The sequence below is a fragment of the Mobula hypostoma genome, chromosome 3, assembly GCF_963921235.1.
Source record: "Mobula hypostoma chromosome 3, sMobHyp1.1, whole genome shotgun sequence".
Taxonomy (NCBI): Eukaryota; Metazoa; Chordata; class Chondrichthyes; order Myliobatiformes; family Myliobatidae; genus Mobula; species Mobula hypostoma.
Genome location: NC_086099.1, coordinates 9,270,365 through 9,290,640, shown reverse-complemented (window position 1 = coordinate 9,290,640; position 20,276 = coordinate 9,270,365). Strand labels below are relative to the sequence as shown.

General features: G+C 43.0%; 1 protein-coding gene across 3 annotated transcripts in view; it reads right to left on the bottom strand.

The window, feature by feature from the left end:
- dcc (DCC netrin 1 receptor) overlaps nucleotides 1-20,276 on the bottom strand; it is a 1,425,388-nt gene that overhangs the window by 222,463 nt on the left and 1,182,649 nt on the right. For all 3 annotated transcript variants that reach the window (XM_063042623.1, XM_063042621.1, XM_063042622.1), the window contains exon 13: nucleotides 7,989-8,130. In XM_063042623.1, coding sequence (XP_062898693.1) covers nucleotides 7,989-8,130 — 142 coding nt within the window. The remainder of the gene's footprint in view (nucleotides 1-7,988; nucleotides 8,131-20,276) is intronic.

Here is a 20,276-nt window from a genome sequence, read left to right as displayed (position 1 = left end):
TAAGTACAGCTGCACACTGCTTGTTAATGCATATATCTGTTGTGGTAGTTAATGGGTTAATCCTAAACAACACAGTTAGCCATTCCCACATGGGAGCAGTTCACATATTGTACAAGCAAGGTTATCATTAAAGTTCAGTTGAATTTCCTGCATACTGGTGTACTGGTGTGCTCTGTGCTATCCCTCAGCATTGACCGCAACAATATCTAATCAGCCAATCATCTGGCAGCAACTCAATGCATAAAGGCATGCAGACATGGTCAAAAGTTTCAGTTGTTGTTCAGATCAAATATCAGAATGAGGGGAAATGTGATCCAAGTGACTTTGACCGTGGCAATACCATTGGTGCCTAGACGGTGTGGTTTGTGTATCTGAAAAACTGTTGATCTCCTAGGATTTTCATACACAACAGACTCTTTAGTTTACACAGAATGGTGCAAAAAAAAAATCCAGTGAGTGGCAGTTCTGTGGGTGAAAGTGCCTTGTTAATGAGAGAGGTCAGAGGAAACTGCCGGATTGGTTCGAGCCGACAGGAAGGCAACAGTAAATCAAATAACCACACATTAGAACAGTGGTGTGCAGAAGAACATCTCTGAATGCACAACACATTAAAGCTCGAATGGATGGGCTGCTGCAGCAGAAGACCACGAACACTGAATTGAATTGACTTTATTTCTTACATCCTTCACAGACATGAGGAGTAAAAATCTTTACGTTACGTCACCGTCCAAATGTGCCATGTGCAATCATAGTAATTTATAATAAATAGAACAGTCAATGTAACACAGAAATACACTCAAATCAGAGTGAGTTAATCAGTCTGATGACCTGGTGGAAGAAGCTGTCCCGGATCCGGTTGGTCCTGGCTTTTATGCTGTGGTACCATTTCCTGGATGGTAACAGCTGGAATTGGAGTTGACTCGGGTCCCCAATGATCCTTTGGGTCCTTTTTACACACCTGTCTTTATAAATATCCTGAAACATGGGAAGGTCACAACTACAGATGTCTTGGGCTGTCCACACCGCTCTCTGCAGAATCCTGCGATTAAGGGAGGTACAGTTCCCATACCAGACAGTGATGCAGCCAGTCAGGATGTTCTCAATTGTGCCCCTGTTGAAAGTTCTTAGGATTTGGGGGCCCATACCAAACTTCTTCAGCAGACTGAGGTGAAAGAGGTGCTGTTGTGCCTTTTTCACCGCACAGCTGTGTGTTCAGACCACATGAGGTCCTCGGTGATGTGGATGTCGAGGAATTTAAGGTGATTCCCCTCTCAACCCCAGATCCATTGATGTCAATAGGGGTTAGCCCGTCTCCATTTCTCCTGTAATCCACAACCAGTTCCGTTGTTTTTGTGACATTGAGGGAGAGGTTGTTTTCTTGACACCACTGTGTCAGAGAATGACTTCTTTCCTGTAGGCCACCTCGTTATTGTTTGAGAATAGGCCAATCAATGTAGTGTCGGTGGCAAATTTAATTAGCAGCTTAGAGCTTTGGGTGGCGACGCAGTCATGGGTATACAGGGTGTAAAGGTGGGGACTTAGTACACAGCCCTGAGGGACTCCTGTGCTAAGAGTCAGAGCTCACTCTTACCACCTGCCGGCGACCCGAAGGGATTCATTGGCATTGGCAAATTTGTTAGGTACAGGTGGTACCTAATGAAGTTATCACTGAGTGTACTGGCACAGCGGAACTGTGTGTATGCAATATATTATTACGAGAAGTAGCTGTCTATCCTGGGCTGAACATAAACAATGCTCTAGAAGACATCTTTAAATGTGAAATACCCTTAGAAAGTAAGACCATAGATTTTGGGTATATACTTCAAGAATGGTTGAAAAGAGATAGATATTTAATGAATATACTGCTGGTGGCCGGTAAAAAGACCCTTACCAGGAAATGGTTATCACAGGAGAGCACAACTTTAAATGTATGGATGGAAATTACAATGGACATTTACAAAATGGAGAAGATAACAGCATCTGTTAATCGTAAGTTGGAACAATTTGATTCATACTGGGAAAAATGGTTTAACTACATAACACCTCATAGGCCTGATTTTATTCCCACAAGTCAATGAATATGTTGTTAAAAAAAGATCACTCCCTACTTTGTACATAGTTTTCTTCTTTCGATTGTTCTTTCTTTCCTCTCCTGTCTATAAGTGTATACCTCAGATAAATATGTGGAGATTTGTGACAAGTATGACTATATGATATACATGTACAGTATCTGAACTACATCTTATGGAAAGTTTTGTTTGATGATGAACTTCAATAAAAAAAATAAATAATAGGAGGAGGAGAAGATGGCGGCGCGACGCAGCTCACAGCGGCCACTCCGGTGAATGATATCTCTCATCTGTCAAGTAGGGTGCCGTGCACAATCCTGATTTGATGGAGACAGACGTGAGAGCACGGAGGAACATCTGGTGAAACTTCTGAAATGCCTGTTTCGCTGCCGCTGCTACTGTGTGATCCAGAATCTCCGGAGGGGAAGGCCCCGAGTCCTCGGCTTTGATCGTTGCTCGGCGGCCGGGACAGGGTCAAAGCACTCTGCAGAGATGGCGCTCGGTGCTCGGTGTTGGAGGGCAGGTCGGAGGCTCGAAGTTTTCGGACGGACTCAGAGTCCGCTGCAGTCGGGTGTTTCCAATGCATCGGTAAGTTTGCGGCACTTGGAGCCAGGGAGAGTTTCTCCCTTCTGCCGTCTGCGTGAGATGATGGGGCTATCGGGACTTGAGACTATTTTTTTACCGTGCCCATGGTCTGCTCTTTATCAAATTACGGTATTGCTTTGCACTGTTGTAACCACATGTTATAATTATGTGGTTCTGTCAGTTTTAGTCTTGGTTTGTCCTGGTGTTTCTGTGATATCTTTCTGGAGGAACATTGTATCGTTTTTTAATGCATGCATTTCTAAATGACAATAAACAAGGACTGAGTGTCCTCATAATCTAATCTAATTACAAAAAAAAAGAAAGAAATGTAGCTACAAAGAAGGCACAAAAGTGGATATATTTTATTAAGAGTTTGAAGAGACTTGGTATGTCATGAATGACACTCACAAGTTTCTACAGCTGAACCGTGAAGAGCATTCTACCTGACTGTATCACTGTGTGGAATGGAGGGGCCACTGCACAGGATCAAAATAAGCTGCAGAAAGTTGTGAACTCAGTCAGCTCCATCATGGGCACTGGTCTCCCCAGCATCCAGGACGTCTTCAAGGAGCGATGCCTCAAAAAGGCAGCGTCCATCATTAATGACCCTCCTCCCACCACCATCACCCAGGAAATGCCCTCTTCTCATTGCCACCATCAGGGTGGAAGTACAGGAGCCTGATGGCACACACTCAATGATTCAGGAGCAACTTCTTCTCCTCTGCCATCCCATTTCTGAATGGGCATTGACCCCATGAACACTACCTCACTACTTCTTTCCCCCTTTTGCACTACTTATTTAGCTAAACTTTTAAAAAATATATATATTTTTACTGATTTATTATTTGCAGATTTATTATTATGTATTGCAATGTACTGCTGCCACATAACACACTTTATGACATATGCCAGTGATGTTAAATCTGATTCTGATTCTGAGTATAAATCTTGCACTTGCCAGTCTGCCTCTCCTGTGCGAACAACATAACAATTCCAAGCCTCAAAGACATCCGCATGTTTAATGCATATAATGAGCCTATTAGTGTCACATTCACCGCAGTTAGGTTTACAAATATAACCTGCGCATATTTCACACACAGTAGATGTCACTTTTTACTATGAATATGACGTGTGAAGGATTGAAGTACTATAGACCAAGGCCACGTTTTACCTCGCACTGGCAATGACTTTAGATAAATTAAGCGATAATCACTCCCAGCTCAATAATATGATCAGTCATCATTAAAACTCATGTCTCGTGCTTCGTGGATAAGAAGGTGTATGGTGTATTGGCCGTCATTATTCAGGGGAATGACCTTATTTATTTGTTTTAGAGATACAGTGTAAAGCAGGCCCTTCCGGCCCAACACGCTGCCCTGTCCAGAACCCACCTATTTAACCATAACCTCATAACAGGACAATTTACAATGACCGATTCACCTAATAACTTTGAAATGTGGGAGGAAACTAGAGCTCCTGGAGGAAACTCATTCATTTCAAGAGGTCTAGAATACAAGAGCAAAGATATGATGCTGAGGCTTTATAAGGTACTGGTGAGACCTCACCTTGAGTATTGTGAATAGTTTTGTGCCCCTCTTCTTAGAAAAGATGTGCTAGCATTGGAGAGGGTCCAGAGGAGGTTCACAAGGATGATGCCAGGAGTGAAATGGTTATCATATGAGGAACATTTGATGGCTCTGGGTCTGTACTCGCTGGAATTCAGAAGGATGAGAGGGGATTTCATTGAAACCTTTCAAAGGTTGAAAGGCCTGGACAGAGTAGATGTGGAAAGGATGTTTCCCATGGTGTGATAGTCTAGGACAAGAGGGCACAGCCTTAGGGTAGAGGGGAGCCCTTTCAAAGCAGAGATGCAGAGAAATTTCTTTAGCCAAAGGGTGGTGAATTTGTGGAATTTGTTGCCACATGCAGCTGTGAAGGCCAGGTCATTGTGTGTTTTTAAGGCAGAGATTGATAGGTTCTTGATTGGACTTGGCATCAAAGGTTATTGGGATCAGCCATGATTGAATGGTGGAAGAGACTTGATGGGCCAGATGGCCTAATTCTACTCCTATGTTTTATGGTCTTATGGAAACCCATATGCTTATAGGAAAGAGGAGCAAATTTCTTACAGACAGCATCAGACTGAATTCCAAGTTCTGACTCCTGAGCTGTAATATTGTCGCACTAACCATTACACTATAGTGGCGAGTTCAAAAACAATGAGGTAACATTGCAGCTCTAGAAAACTCTAGTTTGACCACACTTGCAATATTGTGTTCAGCAAGGGAGATGAGGTTGAGTACAGGGCTACGGTAGGAGACTTTGTCACATGGTGTGAGCAGAATTATCTGCAGCTTAATGTGAAAAAGACTAAGGAGCTGGTGGTAGACCTGAGGAGAGCTAAGGTACCAGTGACTCCTGTTTCCATCCAAAGGGTTAGTGTGGACGTTGTGTTGGATTACAAATACCTGGGGATAGGAATTGACAATAAACTGGACTGGTCAAAGAACACTGAGGCTGTCTACAAGAAGGGTCAGAGGTGTCTCTACTCCCTGAGGAGACTGAGGTCCTTTAACATCTGCCGGACGATGCTGAGGATGTTCTACGAGTCTGTGGTGGCCAGTGCTATCATGTTTGCTGTTGTGTGCTGGAGCAGCAGGCTGAGGGTAGCAGACACCAACAGAATCAACAAAACTCATTCGTAAGGCCAGTGATGTTGTGGGGATGGAACTGGACTCTCTCACGGTGGTGTCTGAAAAGAGGATGCTGTCTAAGTTGCATGCCATCTTGGACAATGTCTCCCATCCACTACATAATGTACTGGGTGGGCACAGGAGTACATTCAGCCAGAGACTCATTCCACCAAGATGCAGCACAGAGCGTCATAGGAAGTCATTCCTGCCTGTGGCCATCAAACTTTACAACTCCTCCCTTGGAGGGTCAGACACCCTGAGCCGATAGGCTGGTCCTGGACTTATTTCATAATTTACTGGCATAATTTACATATTACTATTTAACTATTTATGGTTCTATTACTATTCTTTATTTATGGTGTAACTGTAACGAAAACCAATTTCCCCCTGGGATCAATAAAGTATGACTATGATTATGACTATGAGCTCCAGTTGCCTCATTCTAGGGAGGATATGTAAGCTTTAGAGAAGGTGCAGAGGAGATTTCTCAGGATGCTGCCTGGATTAGGGAGCATGTCTTACAAGGAAAGACTGAGCGAGCTGGTGCTTTCTCTTTGGAGCGAAGCAGGATGAGAGGTGACTTGATAAAGGTGCCCAAGATGATAACGTTCAGACAGACAGTGAACTTTTTCCCATGGTAGAAATGGCTAATATGAGAGGGCATAATTTTAAGGAGATAGGAGGAAATTATAGGTGAGATATCAGAGGTAGGTTTTTTTACACAGGGAGTTGTAATTGCATGAGGTGATGGTAGAGGCAAATACATAAGGGAGACTTAAGAGACTCTTAAATAGGCACATAGAATGACAGAAGAAAGGGAAATATAATAGAGATTTATAAGATTATGAATGGCATAGATAGTGTAGACAGACAGACAGTATCTTTTTCCAGTGTTGAAATGTCTAATACCAGAGGGCATGCATTTATGGTGAGAGGGGATAATTTCAAAGCAGATGTAAGGGGCAAGTGTTTTCTTTTTACACCAAGTGTGGTGGGTGCTTGAAATGCAGTGTCTGGGGTGGTGATAGAGACAGATACATTAGAGACTTTGAAGAAACTCTTAGGTAGGTGTATGAATAAACAATAAAAATGGAGGGCTTTGTGGGTGGGGGAAGGGAGATCGATCTCAGAGAGGGTTATAAGTTTGGTTCAACATCATGGTCCAAAGGGCCTGTACTCTGCTGTAGTGTTCTATATTCTATAATATTTTCTTTTGTTTTTTGAACGATATGGATGGGAGAGATGGGAAAAGAACTTGTTTTGCTGTTGTTGTCTTGTTGCTTCACTATTGTGGTTGATACCACTGGTGTTGTTTTGCAATACAAGGTGCCCACGCTATGGTGGCTATGGTAAAAGTTGCAGGTTGCTTCCAAACATATCCTTGGGTGCATTGGTTGTTAATACAAACACTATATTTCACTGTATGTTTTGATGTACATCTGATGAATAAATACATCTGAATGTGAGTTTTAATGAGGTGAACGTTGGCCTGGGAGAAAAAAATGATTTTAATTTGATAACCCCATGGAATTTTCTGGATGAAGAGTGCTTCTCTGGTCTTTTGAGGCACCATCTACAGACTGTTCGTGCAGCTGACTCAGACAAGAGGAGGAGCACACTGATGTTGAAAGGGCAAGCAGTTTGGGGGCATACTCTTCTATGGATGGCAATGAAAGGGTTAACACACGAGGAGCATTTAATGGCTCTGGGTCTCTATTCATTGGAGTTTCAAAGAATGAGGGAGGATCTCATTGAAACCTATTGAATATTGAAAGGAACATACATCAAAGTTGCTGGTGAACGCAGCAGGCCAAGCAGCATCTATAGGAAGAGGCGCAGTCGACGTTTCAGGCCGAGACCCTTGCCGAAGGGTCTCGGCCTGAAACGTCGACTGCGCCTCTTCCTATAGATGCTACTTGGCCTGCTGCGTTCACCAGCAACTTTGATGTATGTTGCTTGAATTTCCAGCATCTGCAGAATTCCTGTTGTTTGCGAATATTGAAAGGCCTAGGGAGTCTGGATGTGGAGAGGATGTTTCCACAGTGGGGGTGTCTGGGACCGGTGGGCACAGCCTCAGAATAGAAGGACATCCCTTTAGAAAAGAGATGAGGAGGAATTCATTTAGCCAGAGGGTGGTGAATCTGTGGAATTCATTGTCACAGAGGCCGTGTCATTGGGTATACTTAAAGTGGGAGTTGATGGGTTCTTGGTTATTAATGATGTTAAAGGTTACAGAGAGAAGACAGGAGAATGGGGTTGAAAGGGGATAAAGCTCAGTCATGATGGAATGGTGGAGCAGACTGGATGGGCGAAATAGCGTAATTCAGCTCCTATGTCTTTTGGTCTTATAAACAATTTCTAGTTGTTTAGTGTGTGGCCTGTACTCTGAAATGTCTCCTTCTTGGAATCAACGTGGTTTGGAGCTCAGCATACAAAATTCATGTAATTGGGAATGAGCTTGGTTCCAGAGTGGATATCAGTTAGGCACAAATTTGTAGGCTATCTAGAATCAATGCAAGGCAACAAGGACAATGGTTGATACTTCTACCACCTTGCTTTGTACATTCAAAGTTTGTGTGCAGCAGAATGGTATCATTGTCAAGGAAATAACAGTCTATCCTTTGCAAAGACTGAATCTCACCTGTAAAGAGGTACCATAGGTTATTAGGCTCCAGGGTCTCCACATCACCCCTGCGGCCAATCTTTTTGTGCCGGATTTTATATCCAGTAATAAAGCCATTCTGCATATTGGATGGTGGTGGCAGCCAGCTGACCTTTATACTCTGGAAAACACAAACATTCCCATCCTTAAGTCATGGCTATTAAATTAGCTCTCAGTTTAGTAGAGTAACAAACAGTGTAAAACAGCTTAAACATGTATGCATGTTTATCAAACCCTCATCACCATTTCTGCTCTGATTACATAATTTCAGTGACATGTGTGGGACGTCCTTTGACTCCAAACTGTCCCCACCACTTCTTCGGTTCTACTGCAGTGAGTAAATTCATAAGACCATGAGACACAGGAGCAGAATTAAGCCATTTAGTTATAGAATCTGATCTGCCATTTTATCATGGCTGATTTATACTTCCTTCTCTTACCCTATTCATCCGTTGCTATGTTTGCACCGAAAAGTGTGGCAACACTTTCGGGGCTACAGCCAGTACATCCTTGGACTGTGTGGGGTTGTTAATGCAAATAGTGTATTTTACTGCACACTAATGTACACATCATAAATAAATCTAAATCTAACCTAAATCTGAATCTAGTGCAGGGGTAAGCAAAATGGGAGGCGGGAGATGGTTTGAAGTAAGCCAAACAAGAATGCTTCATTCCAGTATTTCCAGATCTTCTCACACAAACTCTCAAGGTCTCAGAACACAGTCTACACTATTATGAAAACTCACCGATACCTCTACTTTCTGAGGAGGCTGAAGAGAGCCGGATACGCACATCTATATTCATGTCGTTCCACAGCTGCACAGCAGAGAGCATTCTAATAAGCTGCATCGCTGCATGGTACTGTGGTGGTCAGAAGGACTCTAAATTAGATAGTTAAAACAGGGCATCACAACACTGGCACTAACACGCCCGCCATCGAGGACATGTACACAGAACCGTGCCGGTAAAGGGCCTCAATTGTGGTCCAGTTAGTGAGTTTAAGATTATAAAATAAGATTAGTTTTATTTGACACATGTACATCAAAATATTGAATCATACAGTAAAATGCATTGTCTGCAACAGAACCACTCAACGAGGGCTGTGCCGAGCAGCCTGCAGGGTCACTGCACATAGCATGCCCGCAACTCACTAACCTTACCGACCCTAACTTGTAGAGCTTTGTAACGTGGGAGGAAACCAGAGCACGTGGAAGAAACTCGCACTGGGGAGAACATACGTACTGCATGAAGTCAACACAGACGGTGGCGGGAAATGGCGATCGCTGGCACTGTAATCATGTACTCTAGCGGCTATGCTGCAAGATGTATAACTGGGTTGCAGTAATGATCTAACCAAATACCTGCAGATTTACTAGACCTGCCTGGCTGAGCAAAAGAAGATAAAGAGCCGTTATGTATTTTATGTCACATGCACAGTATGGAAAAAGTGATATGTGAATTTCAGAATGAGAAGAAAGTCCATAGAAATTTAACCTTAGTCTAAATGAAAATAAACATAATTGAAGTTTGGAACCTAATGCAATGTATCTATTGTTACTTTCTGGTGTGCTCCGATCCTGTAAGCAAGATCAGCCTAATCACCATCAAGGACATATATACAGAAAGGTGCCACAAAGGGCCAGTAGCATCATGGAGGATTCCACCCTGCTCATCTTCACTCCCATCAGGGAGGAGGCTACGTAGCATCCACGCCAGGACCACCAGGCTCAAAAACAGTTACTTTCCCCAAGCAGTAAGGCTGATCAACACCTTCACCACTAACGCAACCCCTCCCCACCCACACCCCCAACCACCACTACTTTATCAATTACTGTCAGAGTCACCTTATGTACAGACACTCCTGCGCCTAGTGTCACTTTATGAACATATGGCCAGTCTGTGTGTATAAGCTATCTTATGTATTTATATTTATTGTGTTTTTTCATTATTGTGTTCTTTATCTTATTGCATCTTTTTCTGTGCTGTATTGGATCCAAAGTAACAATTATTTCATTCTCCATAACACTTGTGTAATGGAAATGACATTAAGCAACCTTAACCTTGATCTTGATTAATGGCTGGGACAACAAGGTAGCAAAGTAGTTGGCACATTCCTGCACAGCACCAGAGATCACGAATCAGGATTGAATTTGTCTCAGCCCGAAACCTCGACTATACTTTTTTCCATAGATGCTACCTGGCCAGCTGAGTTCCTCCAGCACTTTGTGTGTGTCGCTTGAATTCCTCCCGCTGTCGATAAGGAGTTTGCATATTCTCTCTGTGACTACATGGGTTTTCTCCAGTTACTCCAATTTCCTCCCACATTCCAAAGTAATATGGTTAGGGTTAGCATGTTGCAGGAATTCTATGTTGGTGTTGGAAGGATGGCGAAACTTACAGGCTGCCCAGCATAATCCTTGCTGATTTCATTTGATTTGTCTCAAAACAAACCATTTCACTGCCTGTTTTGATGTTTCAATACACATGTGACAAGGAAAACTTATCTTTCATCTTTATCTTTATAATACCTCAATCTTCAGTGTCTAAATGGTTCAAAATCTTTTCCTTTTCCACTCAGTGGCCACCTTATTAGGTACAGAGGTACACCTGCTCTTTCATGCAAATGTGCAAGGTTGTTTAATGTCATTTCCAGTACACAAATGTAAAGCAGAACAATATTAGAAGAGGTGGGAGCAAAGTCAAGATGGCGCTAAACGGCTTGCAACTTCGGAAACAGCTCTATTTCTACCTTTGATATCTCTTTTTCTCCTTTTCAAGACCCTGACTTGGAGTTCCACTCTGACTTTGGTTCTTTGTGGGAATGGCAGCTGCTCTCAGGGCCTCACGACCAGCTGCTTTTTTGATATCCCCAAGGACGTGGCCTGGAAGATTAGTGCACCTTCAGGGTTCCAGATTTTCATGGCTCTGGAGACATGCTGATTCTAGGCTATTGCCCCTAACTGAGGCGTCGTGGGAGAACTCGGATGACTGGGAGGAGCAGGTTAGCTGCCGTGGGTTATGTGTCCAGAGAGCTGCGCCTTTCTGGGGCCGACTCTCGGCGCAGAAATGGAAAAAGTGACGCAACAGACTTTTAACATCATAAATTAGTGAGTTGTTTGTTATGTTTCCCATCTCACTGTGAAATGGGGGCACCTCTTTTTCCCTTATTAGGGAGAGAGAGAGAGAGAGAGAGCCTGTGGTATGTCGAATTACCGGGTGAACGAGTAGTCTTAGGGATACTGCAAGTCTGTGTCTTTATTGATACTTTGCTGCATGTTTGAGTGCTCAGTTGAGGGTGCCGATGCCTGTTTTGCTAATGGTGGGGGGGGGAATTGTTGCTTTGCTGTTACTTGTGCGTGGGAGGAGGAGCCGGGGGTGGATTTGGAGTTCTAATGTTGAACTGTCATTCATTCTTTGGGGCACTCCTCTGTTTTCACGGATGTTTCAAAGGAAAAAAACAATTTCAGGATGTATATTGTATACATTTCTCTGACATTAAATGTACCTATTGAAACCTAATTGTTAGTCCGATCCGATGCAGCATCAAAAATACACAATAAGATAAAGAATACTAAAATAAAAAACACAATAAATAGAAATACATAACTAGCTTATACCATAAGGTTATAAGACATAGGAGAAGAATTAAGCCATTCAGCCCATTAAGCCTGCACCACGATTCCATCATGGCTGGTCCAGGATCCCACTCAACCCCATACATCTGCCTTCTCACCATATCCTTTGATGTCCTGACCGATCAGGAAACAATCAACTTCCACTTTAAATATACCTATCGACTTGACCTCCACCACCTTCTGTGGCAGAGCATGCCACAGATTTACTACTTTCTGGTGAAAAAGAATTCCTCCTTACCTCTGTTCTAAAAGGTCACCCCTCAATTTTGAGGCTGTGCCCTCTAGTTCTGGATACCCCCAAAACAGGAAACATCCTCTCCACATCCATACCATTTAGTCCTTTCAACATGTGATAGGTTTCAATTAGATCCTCCTACAGTCTTTTAAATTCTCATGAATACAGGACTAAAGCTACCAAACACTCCTCATGTGTTAACCCCTTCATTCCTGGAATCATCCTCGTGAACCTCCTCTGGACTGTCTCCAACGACAACACATCCTTTCTAAGATATGAAGCCCAGACTATTGACAATGCTCCAAGTGCAGGCTAGGCAGTGTCTTATAAAGGCTCAGCATTATTTCCTTGCTTTTATATTCTATTGTATTTGCCTTCTTTACCACTGACTCAACCTATAAACTAACCTTCTGGGAGTCTTCCACGACGACTCCAAAGTCCCTCTGCACCTTCTCCGCATTTAGATAATAGTCCATGCTATCGTTCCTTTTACCAAAATGTGTTATTGTGTATTTCCTAACTCTGTATTCCATCTGAATTGAATTGACTTTATCACTTACACCCTTCATATACACGAGGAGTAAAATCTTTACGTTACGTATCCGTCTAAATGAGCAATGTGAAATTTATAGTAATTTATAATAAATAGTATGTACAACAGGATAGTCATTATAACATAGAAATACAGTTGTGTCAGCATGAATTAAGCAGTCTGATGACCTGGTGGAAGAAGCTGTCCCGGAGCCTGTTGGTCCTGGCTTTTATGCTTCCGTACTGTTTCCCAGACGGTAGAAGCTGGAAAAGTTTGTGGTTGGGGTGACTCAGGTTAGCAATGATCCTTTGGGCCCTTTTTACCCACCTGTCTTTGTAAACGTCCTGAAAAGTGGGAAGTTCGCATTTACAGATGCGCTGGGATGTCCACACCACTCTCCGCAGTGTCCTTTCGCCACACAGCTGGTAGGTACAGACCGCATGAGATCCTCGGTGATGTTTATGCCGAGGAGTTTAAAGCAGTTCACCGTCTCAATCCCAGATCTATTGATGTCAACAGGGGCTAACCTGTCCCCATTCCTTCTGTAGTCCACAACCAGCTCTTTTGTTTTTGCGACATCGAGAGAGAGAGAGATTATTTTCTTGACATCACTGTGTCAGGGTGATGACTTCATCCCTGTAGGCTGCCTCATTATTATTTGAAATTAGGCCAATCAGTATAGCGTCATCGGCAAATTTAATTAACTGATTGGAGCTGTGAGTGGCAACATAGTCATGGGTATACAGAGAGTGACACTTTTTCACCATTCTTCCAATTTGTCTAAGTCCTGCTGCAATCACATTGCTTCCTCAGCACTACCTACCCCTCCACCTTTCTTCCTATCATCTGCAAACTTTGCCACAATGCCATCAATTCCATTATCAATATGATTGACAAACAATGTGAAAAGCAGCGGTCCCAATACTGACCCCTGAGGAACACCACTAGTCACTGGCAGCCAACCAGAAAAGGCCCCCTTTATTCCGACTCGCTGCCTCCTGCCTGTCAGCCATTCCTCTATCCATGCCGGTGTCTTTCCTGTAATGCCACAGGATTTTATCTTGCTAAACAGCCTCATATATGGCACCTTATCAAACGCCTTCCAAAAATCCAAAGTTAATGAGATCCACTGCCTATCCTTTGTCCACCCTGCTTGTTACATTTTCAAAGAACAGATTTGTCAGGCAAAATTTCCCTTTACTGAAACCGTGCTGACTTTGACTTATTTTATCATTTGTCTCCAAGTATCTTGAAACCTCATCCTTAATAATAGACTCCTACACTTTCCCAACTACTGAGGTAAGGCTAACTGGCCTGTATTTTCCTTTCTTTTGGAGTGACATTTGCAATCTTCCAGTCCTCCGGGACCATGCCAGAATCAAGTGATTCTTAAAAGATCATGACCAATGCATCTGTTATCTCTTCAGCAACCTCTCTCAGGACTCTGGGATGTAGTCAATCTGGTCCAGGTGACTTTTCCTTTTCCTTTGTAAGAGCAATGGCACTCACTCTTGTTCTCTGATACACATAGAGCTCTGGCACACTGCTGGTGTCTTCCGCAGTGAAGACTGATGCAAAGAACTTAATAAGTTCATCTGCCATTACTTTGGCCCCCATTACTACCTCACCAGCATCATTTTCCAGCAGTCCAATATCAACTCTCACCTCCTTTTCACTCTTTATATCGTTGGAAAAACTTTTGGTATCCTGCTTTATATTATTGGCTAGTTTGCTCTCATATTTCATCTTTTCCCTTCTTTTAGCCTTTTTAGTTGCCTTTTGTTGGATTTGTAAAACTTCCCATTCATCCAATTTCCCACTCACCTCATATGGCCTTTCCCTGGCTTTGATGCAGTCCTTAGCTTTCTTTGTCAGCCACAGTTGCCCACCCCTGCCATTTGAGGACTTCTTCTTCTGTGGGACATATCTGTCCTGGGCCTTGTGAACTATTCCCAGAAACTTCAGCCACCTTTGCGCTGCCGTCATTCTCGCCAGTATCCTTCTCCAATCCACTTGGGCAAGTTCCTCTCTCATGCCTCTGTAATTCCCTTTATTTCACTGCACTACAGATACATGTGAGTTATGCTTCTCCCTCTCAAATTGCAGAATGAATTCAATCATATTATGATCCAAAGAGTTCCTTTACATTAAGCTCCCTGATAAGATCTGGGTTGCTACACAACACCCAGTCTAAGATAGTCTTTTCCTGAGTAGGCTCAAGCATAAGCTGCTCAAAAAAGCCATCTCATAGGCATTCAATAAATTGCGTCTCTTGTGATTTGACACCAACCTGTTTTTCCCAATCCCCTTGCATATTCAGGTCCCCCCCCCCATTACAATTGTGTCATTACCCTTATTATATGACTTTTCCAGCTCCGTTTACAATCTCAACCCCAAATCCTGGCTAATATTTGGAGGCCTATATATGAGTCCCATAATGGGTTTTTTTTTACCCTTGCTTATTCTTAACACCACCTACAAAGATTCAACATTCTCTGACCCTATGTCACCTCTTTCTAAAGAAGTAATTCCATCTCTTACCAACAGAGCCACACCACTGCCTATGTCTTCCTGTCTGTTCTTTTGATACAAAGAATATCCTTTGATGTTAAGCTCCTGACTGTGGCCTTCTTTCACCATGACTCATACGTAAATCCAGTGAGACAATCAGGTGGCAGCAACTCCATGCATAAAAACACGCAGGCATGGTCAAGAGGTTTAGTTGTTCAAACCAAACATCATAATGGGAAAGAAATGTGTTCTAAGTGATTTTCACTGTGGAAAGATTGTTGATGGCAGATGGGGTGGTTTGAGTATCTCAGAAACTGCTGGTTTCCTGGGATTTTCATGCATGACAGTCTCTAGAATTTACAGAGAATGATGTGAGAAACAAAAACATGCAGTGAGCAGCAGTTCTGTTGGCAAAAATGCTTTGTTAATGAGAGAGGTCAGAGGAGAATGGCCATACTGGTTCAAGCTGACAGGAAAGAGACAGTTACTGAAATAACCATGTGTTACAACAGTGGTGTGCAGAAGAGCATCTCTGAAAGCGCAGCACGTCAAACCTTGAAAAGGATCCAGGTGAGTGCGGAAGGGAGGTAAAGAAAGAAGCCGGCAGGTGATAGGTTGAAAAGGTAAAGGGCTGGAGAAGAAGAGATCGGATCAGAGAGGAGAGTAGACCATGGCAGAAAAGGGAGGAGGAGAGCCCCAGCAGCAGGTGAGGCAAAGATGTAAGAGGTTAGAATGGGGAATAGAAGAAGAGGGAAGTGGAGTGAGAGCATTTACTGGAAGAAGAAATCAATGTTTATGCCATCAGTTTGGAGGGTAACAAGACAGAATACAAGGTGTAACAAATAACAACCACTGACCGAAAGCTACAATCTGCTGAATTCAGGATATTCTGCGTGATTTTCCATGCCCACACAAAGAGGGGAACATTCTCTTAATCGCGGCTCTAATGTGGTACAAATTCTGAGACTCAGCAACGGCAGTAAGCTGGAGCAAAAGCAGTCACTGATTCCAACAGCTAACAGCTGTAATTATAGTCATTGGAGCATAACTTCAATATATCATAGACAATTACACAGATTGCAGGTAGCTATCAATGACGAACCAGCCTTCCTTTATCTTTTTTCTATTAAATACAGTCTACTTGCAAGATCAAATAATGATAGTCATTTCAAATGAGCACTCTAGGCTTTCAGCAAGATTTCCGTATTGGCCCATTAACGTTTCCATCCAGGACAGGAGAATGGAAAAGACAAGTTATTATTACAATATGGTCTGATTAACGTTATGGTGTGGAGACATCTATTGAAAGACCGCAAATAACTATCTTGATCTTTCATCTCTGTCCCATGCACAGTAGAGTGCACTCTTCAGGCAAAGAGACTGGATAAATCAACTGTATTTCAGGCACAAAATTGGTATCTAATCGACTAATTCAGTTGTGAAAATCAAAAATGATGGTGATTACTGGAAATCTAAAAAGAGCAGAAGACGGAAATACTCAACAGGTCGGGCTACAACTGTGTGAAGAGAAGCAGATTCTATTTTGGAAATGAGGGGTCTTCAACCCAAAATATTAACTTTACTTACTTTTAAATTTAGAGATACAGCTCAGTAACAGGCCTCTCCAGTTCAATTGGCCTGCACCACCCAAAGCATGTGCCCAATTAACCTTCTAACCCATATGTCTTTGGAATGTGGGAGGAAACCAGGGAACTTGGAGGAAACCCACGTGGTCACGGGGAGAACTTGTCGTACATAAACATTGGGTGGCACAGGGGCATACTAGTTAGCACAACGCTTCACAGTACAGTCAACTGGGTTCAATTCCCTCCGCTGCTTGTAAGGAGTTTGTACGTTCTCTCTGTGACCGTGTGAGTTTCCTCCAGGTGCTCCAGTTTCCTCCACGTTCCAGAAGTGTACCAGTTATTAGAACTGGTCATTGTAAATTGTCCGGTGGTTAGGCTAGGATTAAATCAGGGGATTATTGGGTGGAATGTCTCAAAGGGCCAGAAGGGCCTGTTCTGCGCTGTATCACAACCAATAAATAAATAAACAAACAAACAAACAAACAAATAAATAAATAAATAAATAGGCAGATAGATAAATAAATAACTAAATAAATAAACAAGGAATTTCTTTAGCTAGAGATGGCGAATCTTTGGAATTCTTTGCCACAGACAGCCGTGGAGACCGAGTCTTTATATATAATTAGACACAGGCTGATAGATTCTTGATTGGATATGGGGAGAAGACAGGAGGCTGGGGCTGAGAGGAAAATTGGATCAGCCATATGAAATGGCAGAGCAGACTCAATGGGCCAAATGGCCTAATTCTGCTCCTATATCTTACAGTCTAAAAACCAATAGACTGCCCGTATTTTTGTAGAAAGGGGCAGCTCAGTCCATCACAGAAAAAAGCTCCCCCGCATCACTGAACACAGTTACATAGACTCGCACAGCTACCTGGACTACACCCCTTCCCACCGTTACTTGTAAAAATACCATCCCAGTTCCTCCATGCCCACCGCATCTGCTCTCAGAGTGAGGCTTTTCATTCCAGAACTAAGAAGATGTCCTCCTTCTTCAAGGAAAGGGGCTTCTCTTCCTCCACCATCAACGGTGACCTCAACCACATCCCTTCCATTTCACTCATGTCTGCCCTCACCCCATCCTCCTGCCACCCTACCAGGGATAGGGTTCCTCTTATCCTCAACTACCACCCCACATGCTGAGTCCAGCACGTAATACCCTGTTACTTCCACCATCTCTGATGGGATCCCACCACTAAACACATCTTTCCCTCCCCCCACCACATTCTGCTTTCTGCAGGGCTGACTTCCTACACTACTCCCTTATCGATCCATCACTCCCCACTGATCTCCTTCCTGGCACTTATCCTTGCAAGCAGAACAAGGGCTACACCTGCCCCTACACCTAGAGTCTAGGTCTGAAACATCAACTGTTTACTCTTTTCCATAGATATCGCTTGGCCTGCTGAGTTCTTCCAGCATTTCATGTGTGTTGCTCTGGACTTACAGCATCTGTAGATTTTCCCTTGTTTACATTTGCATGGAGCTGTGCCAGAAGAAAGCAGCATCCATCATCAGGTGAGTTATACCGCTCTCGTTACATGCACAGTTCAATTCTTTGAGTGAAAATGCAGAAAGTTTGAAGTTAATAACTCATCTCCTTCTACCTTAGGCCACAAACTTATCAATCACCCCTGCTGTGGACCATTTTCTGGAGGTCCAAGGTGCCAACTTCTACAAAGAAGGGATCCGTATGCTCCATGACCACTGGACTAAGTGTATAAATGTAGGAAAAATAAATCTGACAGGAAATGATAAAGTAGTGGTGGTTGGGGTGTGGAGGAGTGGGTTAGTGGGTGTTGATCGGCCTCAGTGTTTGGGGAAAGTAATTGTTTTTGAGTCTGGTGGTCCTGGCATGGATGCTACTTAGCCTCCTCCCTGATGGAGTGGAACAAACAGTCCATGAGTGGGTGGGATCCTTCATGATGTTACTGACCCTCTTTAAGGATCTTTTTGTATATGTGGTGGGTAGGCTAGGCTGGTGATTCATTGGGCAGTTTTGACTACCCATTGTAGAGCCCTCCTGTCTACTGCAGTGCAGTTTCCATATCATGCAGAAATGCAGCTTGTTAGGATGCTCCCTGCATAGCACAATATTGCAGGCTGTAAAATTAACAAGAGAGATTACATTGAAGGGCAGTTAGAGGAATGTCCCTGTTAATTAAGGACATAGTTAAACTATATTAAGGAAATTGACACTTAAATGGAGTATTTATCTGACCTGAATAGTGAGCTATTGCTATATTAGGAATACCCTGAGGAACTCACATTCATTCCAAAAAAAGCTAAGTAATATTTAACAGTAAAAGAAGAAAAAATGCAAACACAGTAGAGTATTAGAGTATTAATAATGTTATCTTTAATTACTTTCTTATTTAAAATACTTACTATGCTCTCTGTTCTGAGACCACAAGCGATAACTCATTGCCTTACCTGAATGATCATTTTGGAGCCATGGACCATAGAGTTAACTGTTTGCCTATTTCAGGACAATCTTTGAACTACCAACATCAGCTTCCATTTATGGCTTGATGGATCAAATCACCTTTTCTGCGCTGCCTGCCTTTGTGACAAGAGCCACGAGGTAATGTAGCAGCTCTATCAAACTCCGATCAGATCACGTGTGAATATGATTTTCCGTTCTGGTTGCCTCATTAAAGGAATGATGTGAAAGCTTTCGAGAGGGTACAGAGGAGATTTACCAGGATGCTGCCTGGATTAGAGAGCATGTCTTTTGAAGAGAGATTGAGTGAGCTAGGGCTTTTCTCTTTGGAGAGAAGGAGGATGAGATATAATTTGACAGAAGTGTTTAAGATGATAAGAGACATTGATTGAGTGCATAGCCAATACCTTTTTCCAGGGTGAAAATGGTTAATACAATGAGACATATTTCTAAAGTGATCGGAGGAAAGTATGGGGGGTGATGTCAGAGGAACATACAAAGAGATGTATCATTTGCATTACCAACACAACCTAACAATGTGCTGGGGGCACAGCAAATTTTCTCTGATGGTGCAAACCCTTCGGTGTGACACCCAAGTAATCCCGCAGATACCGTACGTGACAGCAAGACTCAAACTTAGTTCTCATGCTGTGGTTATATATTCAGTGACCACTTTATTAGGTGTACCTGTACGCCCACTTGTTAATGCAAATCTCTAATCAGTCAATCATGTGGCAGCAATTCAATACGTAGAAGCATGCAGACATGGTCAAGAGGTTCAGTTGGTGTTCAGACCAAACATCAGAATGGGGAGATTATGGTCTCTTTGGGGGTTTCACTGTTGCTGGCATGGTGGGTGGTAGGGGGGAGGACTGATACTTTTGCTGAGTCAGATGGGTTGACGCTTAGCTGCTGCTTGTGCGTGGGAGGAGGAATGGGGGCTTTGGGTTTCTAACACTTTCCTGTCATTCATTCTTTGGGAAGTTTTCTTCTGTTCCATAGAGGTCTGCAGAGAGTGAGAATTTCAGGTTCTATACTGTATACATTCTCTGATATTAAGTGGAACCATTGAAATGCGATCAAAGTGACTTTGACTGTTGAATGGTTATTGGTGCCAGATGGGGTGTTTCGAGTATCTCAGCAAGTGCAGATCTCCTGGGATTTTCATGCACAACAGTCTCTTTACAGAGACCAGTGCAATGAACAAAAAGCATCCGGTGAGCAGCATTCTTTTGGTGAAAATACCTTATCAACGAGAGAGGCCAGACTGGTTCAAGCCAACAGGAAGATGTCAGTAACTTAAATAACTACACGTTACAACTG